Source organism: Balaenoptera borealis, assembly GCF_965194805.1.
Source record: "Balaenoptera borealis genome assembly, chromosome: 4".
Classification (NCBI taxonomy): Eukaryota; Metazoa; Chordata; class Mammalia; order Artiodactyla; family Balaenopteridae; genus Balaenoptera; species Balaenoptera borealis.
The window spans coordinates 131,311,423-131,325,516 of record NC_138861.1 but is presented as its reverse complement, the minus strand read 5'-3'; the positions used below and the strand labels follow the sequence as shown (position 1 = coordinate 131,325,516).

Here is a 14,094-nt window from a genome sequence, read left to right as displayed (position 1 = left end):
CAACATTAAACGCAACAACATTCGCATTATAGGGGTCCCAGAAGGAGAAGAGAGAGAGAAAGGACCCGAGAAAATATGTGAAGAGATTATAGTCGAAAACTTCCCTAACATGGGAAAGGAAAGAGCCACCCAAGTCCAGGAAGCGCAGTGAATTCCATACAGGATAAACCCAAGGAGAAACATAGGCCGAGACACATAGTAATCAAATTGGCAAACATTAAAAACAAAGAAAAATTATTAAAAGCAGCAAGGGAAAAACGACAAATAACATACAAGGGAACTCCTATAAGGTTAACAGCTGATTTCTCAGCAGAAACTCTACAAGCCAGAAGGGAGTGGCATGATATACTTAAAGTGATGAAAGGGAAGAAACTACAACCAACATTACTCTACCCGGCAAGGATCTCATTCAGATTCGATGGAGAAATCAAAAGCTTTACAGACAAGCACAAGCTAAGAGAATTCAGCACCACAAAACCAACTCTACAACAAATGCTAAAGGAACTTCTCTAAGTGGGAACACAAGAGAAGAAAAGGACCTACAAAAACAAACCCAAAACAATTAAGAAAATGGTCATAGGAACATACATATCGATAATTACCTTAAACGTGAATGGATTAAATGCTCCAACCAAAAGACACAGGCTTGCTGAATGGATACAAAAACAAGACCCATCTATATGCTGTCTACAAGAGACCCACTTCAGACCTAGGGACACATACAGACTGAAAGTGAGGGGATGGAAAAAGATATTCCATGCAAATGGAAATCAAAAGAAAGCTGGAGTAGCTATACTCATATCAGATAAAATAGACTTTAAAATAAAGAATGTTACAACAGACAAGGAAGGACACTACATAATGATTAAGGGATCAATCCAAGAAGAAGATATAACAATTATAAATATATATGCACCCAGCATAGGAGCACCTCAATACATAAAGCAACTGCTAAGAGCTATAAAAGAGGAAATCGACAGTAACACAATAATAGTGGGGGACTTTAACACCTCACTTACACCAATGGACAGATCATCCAAAATGAAAATAAATAAGGAAACACAAGCTTTAAATGACACAATAGACCAGATAGATTTAATTGATATTTATAGGACATTCCATCCATAAGTAGCAGATTACACTTTCTTCTCAAGTGCGCATGGATCATTCTCCAGGATAGAGCACATCTTGGGTCACAAATCAAGCCTCAGTAAATTTAAGAAAATTGAAATCATATCAAGCATCTTTTCTGACCACAACACTATGAAAATAGAAATCAGTTACAGGGAAAAAAAACGTAAAAAACACAAACACATGGAAACCAAACAATACGTTACTAAATAACCAAGAGCTCACTGAAGAAATCAAAGAGGAAATCAAAAAATACCTAGAGACAAATGACAATGAAAACACGACCATCCAAAACGTATGGGATGCAGCAAAAACAGTTCTAAGAGGGAAGTTTATAGCTAGACAAGCCTACCTCAAGAAACAAGAAAAATCTCAAGTAAACAATCTAACCTTACACCTAAAGGAACTAGAGAAAGAAGAACAAACAAAACCCAAAGCTAACAGAAGCAAAGAAATCATAAAGATCAGAGCAGAAATAAATGAAATAGAAACAAAGAAAACAATAGCAAAGATCAATAAAACTAAAAGCTGGTTGAGAGGATAAACAAAATTGATAAACCATTAGCCAGACTCATCAAGAAAAAGAGGGACAGGACTCAAATCAATAAAATTAGAAATGAAAAAGAAGAAGTTACAACAGACACCGCAGAAATACAAAGCATCCTAAGAGACTACTACAAGCAACTCTATGCCAATAAAATGGACAACCTGGAAATGGTGGACAAATGGACAAATTCTTAGAAAGGTATAACCTTCCAAGACTGAACCAGGAAGAAACAGAAAATATGAACAGACCAATCACAAGTAATGAAATTGAAAGTGTGATTAAAAATCTTCCAACAAACAAAAGTCCAGGACCAGATGGCTTCAGAGGTGAATTCTATCAAACATTTAGAGAAGATCTAACACCCATCCTTCTCAAACTCTGCAAAAAATTGCAGAGGAAGGAACACTCCCAAACTCATTCTATGAGGCCACCATCACCCTGATACCAAAACCAGACAAAGACACTACAAAAAAAGAAAATTACAGACCAATATCACTGATGAATATAGATGCAAAAATCCTCAACAAAATACTAGCAAACAGAATCCAACAACACATTAAAAGGATCATACACCACAATCAAGTGGGATTTATCCCAGGGATGCAAGGATTCTTCAATATATGCAAAATCAATCAATGTGATACACCATATTAACAAATTGAAGAATAAAAACCACATGACCATCTCAATAGAAGCAGAAGAAGCTTCTGACAAAATTCAACACCCATTTATGATAAAAACTCTCCAGAAAGTGGGCATAGAGTGAACCTACCTCAACATAACAAAGGCCATATATGACAAATCCACAGCAAACATCATTCTCAATGGTGAAAAACTGAAAGCATTTCCTCTAAGATCAGGAACAAGACAAGGATGTCCACTCTCACCACTATTATTCAACATAGTTCTGGAAGTCCTAGCCATGGCAATCAGAGAAGAAAAAGAAATAAAAGGAATACAAATTGGAAAAGAAGTAAAACTGTCACTGTTTGCAGATGAAATGATACTATACATAGAGAATCCTAAAAATGCCACCAGAAAACTACTAGAGCTAATCAATGAATTTGGTAAAGTTGCAGGATACAAAATTAATGCACAGAAATCTCTTGCATTCCTATACACTAATGATGAAAAAGCTGAAAGAGAAATTATGGAAACACTCCCATTTACCATTGCAACAAAAAGAATAAAATACCTAGGAATAAACCTACCTAGGGAGACAAAAGACCTGTATGCAGAAAACTCTAAGACACTGATGAAAGAAATTAAAGATGATACCAACAGATGGAGAGATATACCACGTTCTTCGATTGGAAGAATCAATATTGTGAAAATGACTATAATACCCAAAGCAATCTACAGATTCAATACACTCCCTATCAAAGTACCAATGGCATTTTTTACGGAACTAGAACAAATCATCTTAAAATTTGTATGGAGACACAAAAGACCCCGAATAGCCAAAGCAGTCTTGAGGGAAAAAAATGGAGCTGGAGGAATCAGACTCCCTGACTTCAGACTATACTACAAAGCTACAGTAATCAAGACAATATGGTACTGGCACAAAAACAGAAACATAGATCAATGGAACAAGATAGAAAGCCCAGAGATAAACCCACGCACATATGGTCAACTGATCTATGACAAAGGAGGCAAGGATATACAATGGAGAGAAGACAGTCTCTTCAATAAGTGGTGGTGGGAAAACTGGACAGCTATATGTAAAAGAATGAAATTAGAACACTCCCTAACACCATACACAAAAATAAACTCAAAATGGATTCGAGACCTAAATGTAAGACCGGACACTATAAAACTCTTAGAGGAAAACATAGGAAGAACACTCTTTGACATAAATCACAGCAAGATCTTTTTTGATCCACCTCCTAGAGTAATGGAAATAAAAACAAAAATAAACAAATGGGACCTAATGAAACTTCAAAGCTTTTGCACAGCAAAGGAAACCATAAACAAGACGAAAAGACAACCCTCAGAATGGGAGAAAATATTTGCAAACGAATCAACGGACAAAGGATTAATCTCCAAAATATATAAACAGCTCATGCAGCTCAATATTAAAGAAACAAACAACCCCATCCAAAAATGGGCAGAAGACCTAAATAGACATTTCTCCAAAGAAGACATACAGATGGCCAAGAAGCACATGAAAAGATGCTCAACATCACTAATTATTAGAGAAATGAAAATCAAAACTACAATGAGGTATCACCTCACACCAGTTAGAATGCACATCATCAGAAAATTTACAAACAACAAATGCTGGAGAGGGTGTGGAGAAAAGGGAACCCTCTTGCACTGTTGGTGGGAATGTAAATTGATACAGCCACTATGGAGAACAGTATGGAGGTTCCTTAAAACACCAAAAATAGAATTACCATATGATCCAGCAATCCCAATACTGGGCATATACCCAGAGAAAACCATAATTCAAAAAGACACATGCACCCCAATGTTCATTGCAGCACTATTTACAATAGCCAGGTCATGGAATCAACCTAGATGCCCATCGACAGACGAATGGATTAAGAAGTAGGGTACATATATACAATGGAATATTACTCAGCCATAAAAAGGAACGAAATTGAGCCATCTGTTGAGACATGGATGGATCTAGAGACTGTCATACAGAGTGAAGTAAGTCAGAAAGAGAAAAACAAATATCATACATTAACGCATGTATGTGGAACCTAGAAAAATGGTATAGATGAACCGGTTTGCAGGGCAGAAGTTGAGATACAGATGTAGAGAACAAATGTATGGACACCAAGGGGTGAAAACCACAGTGGTGTGGGGATGGTGGTGTGCTGAATTGGGCGATTGGGATTGACATATATACACTGATGTGTATAAAATTGATGACTAATAAGAACCTGCAGTATAAACAAACAAACAAACAAACAAAAAACCCAAAGCAGTGACTAATTCACCATTCTCCTCCATTAATTTGGGTGACCCCAGGAACCAGTCATTGCCTCAAATTAATGAAAGACTACTTACGTTTGAGAGAAGTTTTATTTTTGACCACTAAGAGGTACTCAACTCTAAGGAAGATCAGAAACATTCTATTTGCTGACCCTTCACCCCTCTTTCCCAGTGGTTTAGGGCTTTCTAAGGCATATAACTTCCTAATATACCCTCCTATCTATCTGCAAACTTCCCATTTATAAGTAGTCAAGCTAAATTAATAAAGAAGGCTACAAAATGAAATACACAAGATGATTCCACTTACAGTTATAGATTTTTTAGGTATCAGTTTAAAAATAAACAGTAAAACTTCATCAAGCATTAGAAATTTTCTTTGGATAGTAGGACCTTAAGAAACTTCTAGTTCCATATTTTATATGTCTAGATTTTTCAAATTATTTTAATGATTATCTCTTATACGCCAAAAAAAAAAAAAAAAAACACTTAGAAACACTTTAAGAAATAAGAATGAGGTAAAGGACATAACCAAGTGGTAGTTCAACTCTACTTGAACTATATGCTATATGAGAGAAATTCCAGTTAGATTAGTTTAACTTTCATAAAACAAAGGTAAATTTCTAAAGCTACTATCTGTTTATAAAATACATATTTACAATATACATCTCAAGATTACACAGAAGAAAAAAATTACTCAAACTTACCAATATGGATATAGCCATGCTTGTATAATCTGTTAAGAACCAGTGTTAAAATAAGACCAACATTCCGAGAATTATAATACGTGAGATAAATAATCCATCCACAGGACAAAATGGTAGCTGTTGGGAGAAAAAAAATGCAAAAAAAAAGGATCTCACTATATGTTTCCTTCAATCATCTTAATATCTCAATAAAAATTTGTTAGTGAAAGATCATTTATCATGCTCAGAAACGAGAGGATTTACTTCCATATGGTAAAATGTCCTCTTACAATTTAATACTTGAATTTTCAAAACCAGAAGTTGATTCTTTATCCAACTTTCTTCATTCTCTTTAAGTCATTAGCCAGAAAAACACAGATTTCAATCCGATGAAGTAAAGCAATGTTTCAAGTAAAACTGCTTTCCTTTTTTTCCTGTTTCCTTTTTCACTCCTTTGTACTGTTTTAGTTATTAAACATACACAAAGATGTTCTGAGATGAAAAAGCCCATATTTCTGAATATTATGAAAAAAAAAAAAAAACTACCTTTATTAGGCTAAAAGCTCACTCCTAATACAGTCCACTTAAAAATAAAGAAAACTGGGCTTCCCTGGTGGTGCAGTGGTTGAGAATCTGCCTGCTAATGCAGGGGACACGGGTTCGAGCCCTGGTCTGGGAAGATCCCACATGCCGTGGAGCAACTAGGCCCGTGAGCCACAACTACTGAGCCCGTGCGTCTGGAGCCTGTGCTCCGCAAGAAGAAAGGCCGCAATAGTGAGAGGCCCGCGCACCGCGATGAAGAGTGGCCCCCACTTGCCACAACTAGAGAAAGCCCTCGCACAGAAACGAAGACCCAACACAGCCAAAACTAAAATAAATTAATTAAAAAATAAAGGGAAATAATTTTAAAAAAAAATAAAGAAAACTGATTTTTTTTTACATCATAGAAAAGTCACTTTTTTTTAAAAATAAATTTATTTATTTTATTTTTGGTCGTGTTGGATCTTTGTTGCTGCGCACGGGCTTTCTCTAGTTGCGGCGAGCGGGGGCTACTCTTCGTTGCAGGGTGCGGGCTTCTCATTGTGGTGGCTTCTCTTGTTGTGGGGCACGGGCTCCAGGCATGCGGGCTTCAGTAGTTGTGGCACATGGGCTCAGTAGTTGTGGCTCACGGGATCTAGAGCGCAGGCTCAGTAGTTGTGGCACACGGGCTTAGCTGCTCCATGGCATGTGGGATCTTCCCAGACCAGGGCTCGAACACGTGTCCCCTGCACTGGCAGGTGGATTCTTAACCACTGTGCCACCAGGGAAGCCCGAAAAGTCACTTTTTAAAAAAATCAACAGTCTCTGCTTTTAAAGTACTATTGGAAAGAAGTGACAATTTTAACCTACTTCAAGATATATCTATATTAAATAGGCCACCAAATACTATTTTGCTGCAACTGATAAGACAATAACTTACTTTTAAAGAACACCAGTAAATATTACTACAGTAAATGATATTCTAAATTTGATTATGAATTTTTCATGAAAAGTTTATGGTCACCTATAAAATTTATAATATTCCCAAAAAACCTAGTTCATAAACATACAAAACACAAAACACAAGAAAGTATTTTTCGATAAATTTTCTTTTACTTATCCGTTTAAATAGTATAACTATTTTCTAGATTAAGACAGTAATATAAAGCAATTTAATATGTATAACCTTTTAGCAACATCATATTAAGTTCGTAAAATTTTTAAAAAATTATTTAACATAGATAAAACAAAGCAGTCACTGAGAGTCAAAATACAACATTCCTCAAGGTAGCTTAGATTGATGGTAATAGCTTTGAGGTAGCAAGTGCTATGATTTGACCATAAAAATTATTTCTAGAACAATTCTTTTGAACACTTATTTTGATGGTACAACATTGTTTTAAGCTTAAAGTCATTTTGCATTAATTTTTACTTTAAATCACTGTGTGAAGAGCAGGTAGTTACGGGCCCTTCACAAAGGCAAAAGGTATTTGCTGAGAAAGTACGCTTCTTTCCCAGAGAGTAACGACCTGAGGATTATGGCCTTTTCATTGTATCATGTCCCCCCATCCCCTTCAATAGCGTAAGGCCATTAGTAAAACAGAGGGATTAAACAATCCCTCAAGTTTTTTCTGGTCGTTGCTATTATTTTCACCTTAAAGAAAGGAGCTGTATACAATGTGAAAATGAGAAATTCAAGGTGACAGAAGGGGTACATAGGAAATAAGAAAGAATTCTGCCGGAACTTCCCTGGTGGTCCAGTGGGTAAGACTCCACGCTCCCAACATAGTGGGCCCAGGTTTGGTCCCTGGTCGGGAACTAGACCCCGCATGCATGCTGCAACTAAGAGTCCGCATGCTGCAACTAAAGATCCCATATGCCGCAATGAAGATCCCGATTGCTGCAACTAAGACCCAGCACAGCCAAAATAAATAAATAAATGTTAAAAAGAAAAAAAGAAAGAATTCTGCCTTTAAGTAAACTAAAAGGCAATTTTCAATGCTGCTTTTATGAAGTTATATTTCATAGTACTGCTTTGCATTTCATTTTACTTTTAATTTTTCGTTAATGATAATTTACAGTAGTTCATGTTTGTCAATTAGGAAAAAAAAACTTGAAGTTGAAATGGTAATCCAATCCTACCTACAAATCATGAATCATTATAATTCCCTTTATATACACTTCACCTCTACCGTAACCCTACCATGCATCCTGCAGTGTCATGAAAGAAGCATAAGCCTGCACTCAGAAAAAAAGAGCTGTGTAACCTGTGTAAGTTAATTAATCCTTACGGGCCTCAATTCCCCAACATGTTAATAGGAAAATAACACCTACCCTCATAAGTCTGCTGTGAGCATTAAGTGAGACAACATATGCAAAATGCCTGCGGCATGTGGCACACATAGGATGCTCAATAAATATTACCTCAATAAATATTACCATTACCCTCCCTTTCCTCTCTCACCCCATCTTACCCTTCCTATTTTCCTCTCTGTATCTTTCTAATTCCCATGCTAAAATTCAAATCAAACACCATTCTTCCACAAAACATCCTGGGCAGTAACAGCCTACAGTAATCTCTCCCTTCCTTGGTATTTTATTTGTATTTCTCCTTCTTATTTGTTCATACTCATTCATTCACTCGTATTTCTTCCCTCTCTCTGCAATTTAAGTATACACTGCCTTGTATTATTTGTGTACACCTAGAAAAGTTTGGCAATATAAGACAAAAAAACTTATTACTGGAAAAGCCCACTGTCAAGTGCATAAAGAGTGAGGAAAGAGATGAGAAGATTAATTAGGCAAAAACATATTTACCACGAGGATTTATCACTTTTATAATAAAACAAAAGTGTTTGCTTATATGTTGGGATGGGGAATGGAAGAGCTGATCTGAAACAGGAAAGATAAGGTATGTCTTTCTTCTCATCCCACTTCTCTTAAGTCAGACAAGGAGGCAGTCTAAGGAAAATAGCCTTCCAGAGCAGTTTCCAGAGCAAATATTCATAGAAGCATAGATTAAAATCTTCTCCCCCAAAAATAAACAAATGGTAGTGTAAGCATTCTAACTTCAGTCAACCACTGCTTAAAATGTGGCAGTTTTTAATCCATACACAAAAAACAATAAAGTACAAGAAAATATATTCTACTTACCAACAAGAAGCCAAACAACATTGGAATTGTGTTCTGTAAGAAAATCTTCCAATTGAGTGATACTAGGAACAATACTCTCATTCTTCCTTTGATCCATTACTTAAGTTTTTCCAGAATAGCATCTAAAGGCCTGAAAGAGTTCAAAGGTTAAATTCAGAACTTAATCTATGTAAGGGGAAAATCAGGTGAATTTAATAAATGTGAAAGTTTATTAAATCATATTCTGCTTTCTTCAATAAGAATGCAAAAATATAACAAACAACAAACATGTCCACATTTCTACATAAAATATAAAACAATGTATCATATTTTTAATGTCCTGATTTCACCATTCTAAGTATGAATAGAGACTCAGGTTCATTTACTATACTCTGGCTCAAAATAAGAGGGACATAATTATTCTTAAATCTAATCTAAGATACTTATCTCAACAATAAAGGAGTAAGTATTAATCATCTACACTAGACAAATTCACCTAGACTTGTCCTAAAAACTGCTACTTAATAATAATATATTTATATATTAAGTTATATTAATCCTTCTTAACCTCTATCAGCTGTGTATTCCCATTATTCCATGGAGAAACAATCTTCCTAGTTTAGATTCACTCTGGATAGTTCGGACAGTAAGCAGATCTCCTGCTACTGGATGCTCAGGATAAATTACAACATATGTCAAATTGTGATCAGACATGAAAAATGTATGTGTATGTGTGTGTGTGTGTGTGTAAGAATGTGTGTGTGTGTGTGTGTGTGTGTACGTACTGAGAATGAACAAAAAGTGAGGAATGAAAGTTCTGATTTTATGATCTAAGAAACAAGAAAATTATCCCTCTGATAATACAGTATTAGCATGACTAACCCAACCCACCTATAACAAAATTATCTTGTGATAAATCAGAAAAAGGGGGGACAGAAGCTAGACAAAGAAAGCTATGTAGTTAATAATCCCTTAAGACCAAACAGTATATGTGACTTTTATGAACAACTAGAAAAACAGATTTTAAAACAGGAAGAATATGTGAGGACAACTTTCTAGATGAAATTCAGTACAGTTAGCTTGTCAACTTAAAAGTGTTTTCTGTTTACTCGCCACAAATCTATCTTCATAGATCACAAAACAAGTTTAAAACTGGGTGAGACAACATTGCAAGATACTATCTACAAGAGATTACAATATTTCATATTTCTACATTGTTGAAATCAGTATAATTTAGAGGCAAATTAAACATGCATTTTTTAAAAATGAAGAGCTCATAATAAAAGGTTTATTATTAAAAGTGATACGCAAACCTAAGGGCAAGATGGCTAAAGAAATTTTTTTAATGTTTTCATTTTTCAGTGAACCGTTTTTCCTATGGTTTAGAGAGTAAAAAATGTTCACATATTGAAAATACTGGTGGCGGCCAAAGGCGTGGGGTGGCAGAAATGATTGAAGATGTTCAAAGGGCACAAACTTCCAGTTATAAGATAAATAAGTTCTGGGAGTGTAATGAACAGCATGGTGACTATAGTTAACAACACTGTATTGCATATTTGAAAGTTGCTAAGAGATCTTAAAAGTTCACATCACAAAAACGAACAATGTGTAACTATGCGAGGTGATGGATGTTATCTAAACTTACTGTGGCGATCATTTTGCAATATACACATATATCAAATCATTATGTTGTATACATTAAACTAATACAATGTTATATGTCAATTATATTTCAATAAAACTGGGAAAAATGTTGTATTTTTCAAGGCTTTGAAAAATCTGTCAACTAGCAACTTAAAATTTGGAGGCTAACTTTTACAACATGAGCTTTCTTTCTTCCCTTTTCAGTTTTATAGATTAGAAGAAGTAAAAATTTTAAAAGAGAGAAAACACTTTGAAAAGACCTATAATCTGAAACCAAATATTCACATATTATATAATGGTTTACATATTATAAAATAACATCTATACCTATTTCATACTTATTTTTACCATTTTACAGATGTATCACCAGCACACTACTGAGGATGAAAAGAGCACCTGGTGACTCCTAGGGGATGCTCCATGAGGGATGCACCCTGGCATTCGGATCTCCACATAAAAGGGAAAGTGATCTATCCACCAAAAGGATCTACAGTCCTCACGCAAAATCACCTGGACCACCCACCACTGTAACAACCCACAACCAAAGAGAATGTAAGTAGAAAGAGGGTATTCAAGTTACCAAGAGAGAAAAGTGCAGTATCACACAGTTTTAACCAACATTTGTCCAATTACTAGTTAATGCAAAACCTTTAAGAGAAATCAACAGATAAAGGCTTAATAGTTAAAAGAACATATTTTGAGCAAATACAGAAGTAAAGGCTAAGACTTACCAAGGGCCCTAAAGTAAAAAGTAGACATTTTGGCATAAAGTAAGTGAGTAAAAACAACACTGGACACAGAAAATCCAGACTGAAACGGGGCTCTATGCTTTGCCACACTGTTTAAGTGGCACACCACCAATCCCTTAAGAAAGAGGAAGTGGAGACTGATATAAGAACCTACTGCAAAACCTTTTCATGGAGCAAATGATGGAATAAAAAACAAATTGGTTGTTTCCTCTTCCTTTTCCCTTCCTGAACAGTTCGGTCTAAAAGCCATAACGTGGGACTTCCCTAGTGGCACAGTGGTTAAGAATCTGCCTGCCAATGCAGGAGACACGGGTTCGAGCCCTGGTCCGGGAAGATCCCACATGCCACAGAGCAACTAGGCCCATGTGCCACAACTAGAGCCCCCGAGCCACAACTGCTGAAGCCCGTGTGCCTAGAGCCCGTGCTCCGCAGCAAGAGAAGCCCATGCACCGCAACAAAGAGTAGCCCCCGCTCGCCACAACTAGAGAAAGCCCGTGCGCAGCAACAAAGACGGAAGGCAGCCAAAAATAAATAAAGAAACCAATTAATTTAAAAAGAGAGAGCAGATTGCTCCATCTCCTATTAAATAAATAAACAAACAAATAAATAAATAAAATTTAAAAAGCCATAAGGTGAAGCAGAGTAAGGCAGGCACCTGCACATGGGGGAGAGAGGGACAGGAGTCTCAGTGGCCTAGAGTAGAATATCAGAGCCAAATAATACCTTTAAATACCCATTTGTGCGGTGATGAGGCTAGTGGAAAAGTGGCAGTATTTCAGGGTACTGAAGCCATAGCAGGATGAGGAGGCGATACTTGCAGGGAAGAGGTCAGGCACAGGGTGCTGGAGACTGAGTGGAAGGACGAGGGTCCAAGGCAGGGGGAGAGGGGCAGGAGAAGCAGTCCAGCTCAAGGTGTCAGAGCCTGGGCGAGTGAAGTCATCCACACAGGCAGGTTGCCTGGTGCAGGGTGTCAGAACCCAAGTGGAAGGCATCAGACCCCAAAGAGATGGGTAGCGCTTCCATGCAGGAGGGCGATCTGGGGTACTGCATTGATGCAGGAGCAGGATACGAAGGGCGAACACCTGGGAGATAGCCCATGCAGGGGATGGGGGAGGGGATTAATCAAGTAAGTAAACATATCAAGAATAATGGGAGCCAAGTTTCTCACTGCTAGAGGATATATAAAGGAAGAAAATCAGAATTAAGCCTGTGGTGTTGGATAAGAACTGGAGGTACGGTTTTCAATATAAACGGATATAGAAACAAATATAGCTGTAAATGTATATATGTATATGTATGCATATGTTCATTAACAGGCCCTGAGAGCAGCAACACCCCAATACAAATGAGCAGAGAACTTTTCTTCTAAAAACGGTTTTCTATTAAGAGAGCTCCTTGAAGAAATGGCTGATTCCACAACTAGGGCAGGGAAAGTCAAGATGAGCCTTGTTTTCCAGAAAGGAAAGAAGTATTCAAAGAATGATAGGAACATGTCAAAAGGACATAAAAACCAGAGGCTCCCACTGGCAAAATCTGGGACAATTTAAGCAGTAAAATAAATAATAGTAATAAATTACAGCCCATTTAATAAATACAAATCTATGAGTCCATACGAATATAAATAATCAATTAAATTTTGATGAGCAACAGGATACTCATATCATCTCAAAATAACTGCCCCCCAAAATAATTATTAATGACAAAGGGAAAAAGAGGAACTCTGAAAAACCTGGCAATTAACTAAGTGATCAACGTAAACACCATCAATATAGGGACAAATCAAAATCGTGTACTTTTTAATAGAAGAAAACAGCCTCACTTCCTTGATATTCCTGCCAAAGATGCATAACCTGAATCTAATCTATCTTGCCTCTCTCTTCTGAATCATAATGACCAACAGAGATTGTTTTAGTCATCTTTGAATCCAAAATACCAGTGACAATGCCTTGAACACAGTCACTGTTTTCAAGTATCATATCATTTTAAATGGCATTTTTATCTAATACGTAAGAAGGTAACACTGATCTACATGTTTTAAGACATGTTCTCTCAATATTTTCATGATTCACCTATATTCTTCTCTTCATTCTTCCTGAAATCCACGGTACTCATTTCAAAACTGCTGTCCACATTAGAAAAGAAATTGTGGCAATTAATATTTTAGTGGCATACAAAGAAAACCATGAAAATGTGAAACAGTTTAATCAAACACAGCAACAACCAGAGATTTATCAAAGTCCCTAATTTAATACCACCACTACTACCAACATTCTTAGAAATAGCTTTCCAAAAAAGATTACTTTTCAAAATGAATTATCTGTAAAATCTTTTCAAATACTACATTCAACCTATTTTCTCTTCCACTAGCAGGAAGGAATAAAACTATCTAACATCTAATACTTGCATCATCAGACTTTTAAAGATAGAACTCCAAATCTTGATTGGTCCTACAAGAATAGAGGTCATCCTACAAGTCAATACAAAAAATACAAATAATCTGATAGAAAAATGAGAAAATATATAAACAGGCAATTCACAGAGAAAGATAATCAATATCACTAGCAACTGGGGATAATCACAATTTATCACCCACTATAAGCGAAAATTAGATAGACTGAAAACAACTACATTGGCAAAAGTATGGGGAAATGGGCACTTATACAGTTGATGGGAGTAAACTGCCTTTGAGAAGACCAATTTATCAGATACTATAAAAATGTACATGCTTTGACTTGAACATTTCAGT

The 14,094-nt window shown here is 36.3% G+C and overlaps 1 protein-coding gene across 11 annotated transcripts in view; it reads right to left on the bottom strand.

Annotated features, from left to right (window-relative positions):
* The window catches only part of BLTP1 (bridge-like lipid transfer protein family member 1), a 204,276-nt gene that overhangs the window by 177,854 nt on the left and 12,328 nt on the right, over positions 1-14,094 (bottom strand). For all 11 annotated transcript variants that reach the window (XM_082389554.1, XM_082389555.1, XM_082389562.1 and 8 more), the window contains 2 exons: positions 8,977-9,106; positions 5,326-5,442 (listed from right to left, as the gene is read on the bottom strand). In XM_082389554.1, coding sequence (XP_082245680.1) covers positions 5,326-5,442; positions 8,977-9,073 — 214 coding nt within the window. In that variant the 5' untranslated portion in view covers positions 9,074-9,106. The remainder of the gene's footprint in view (positions 1-5,325; positions 5,443-8,976; positions 9,107-14,094) is intronic.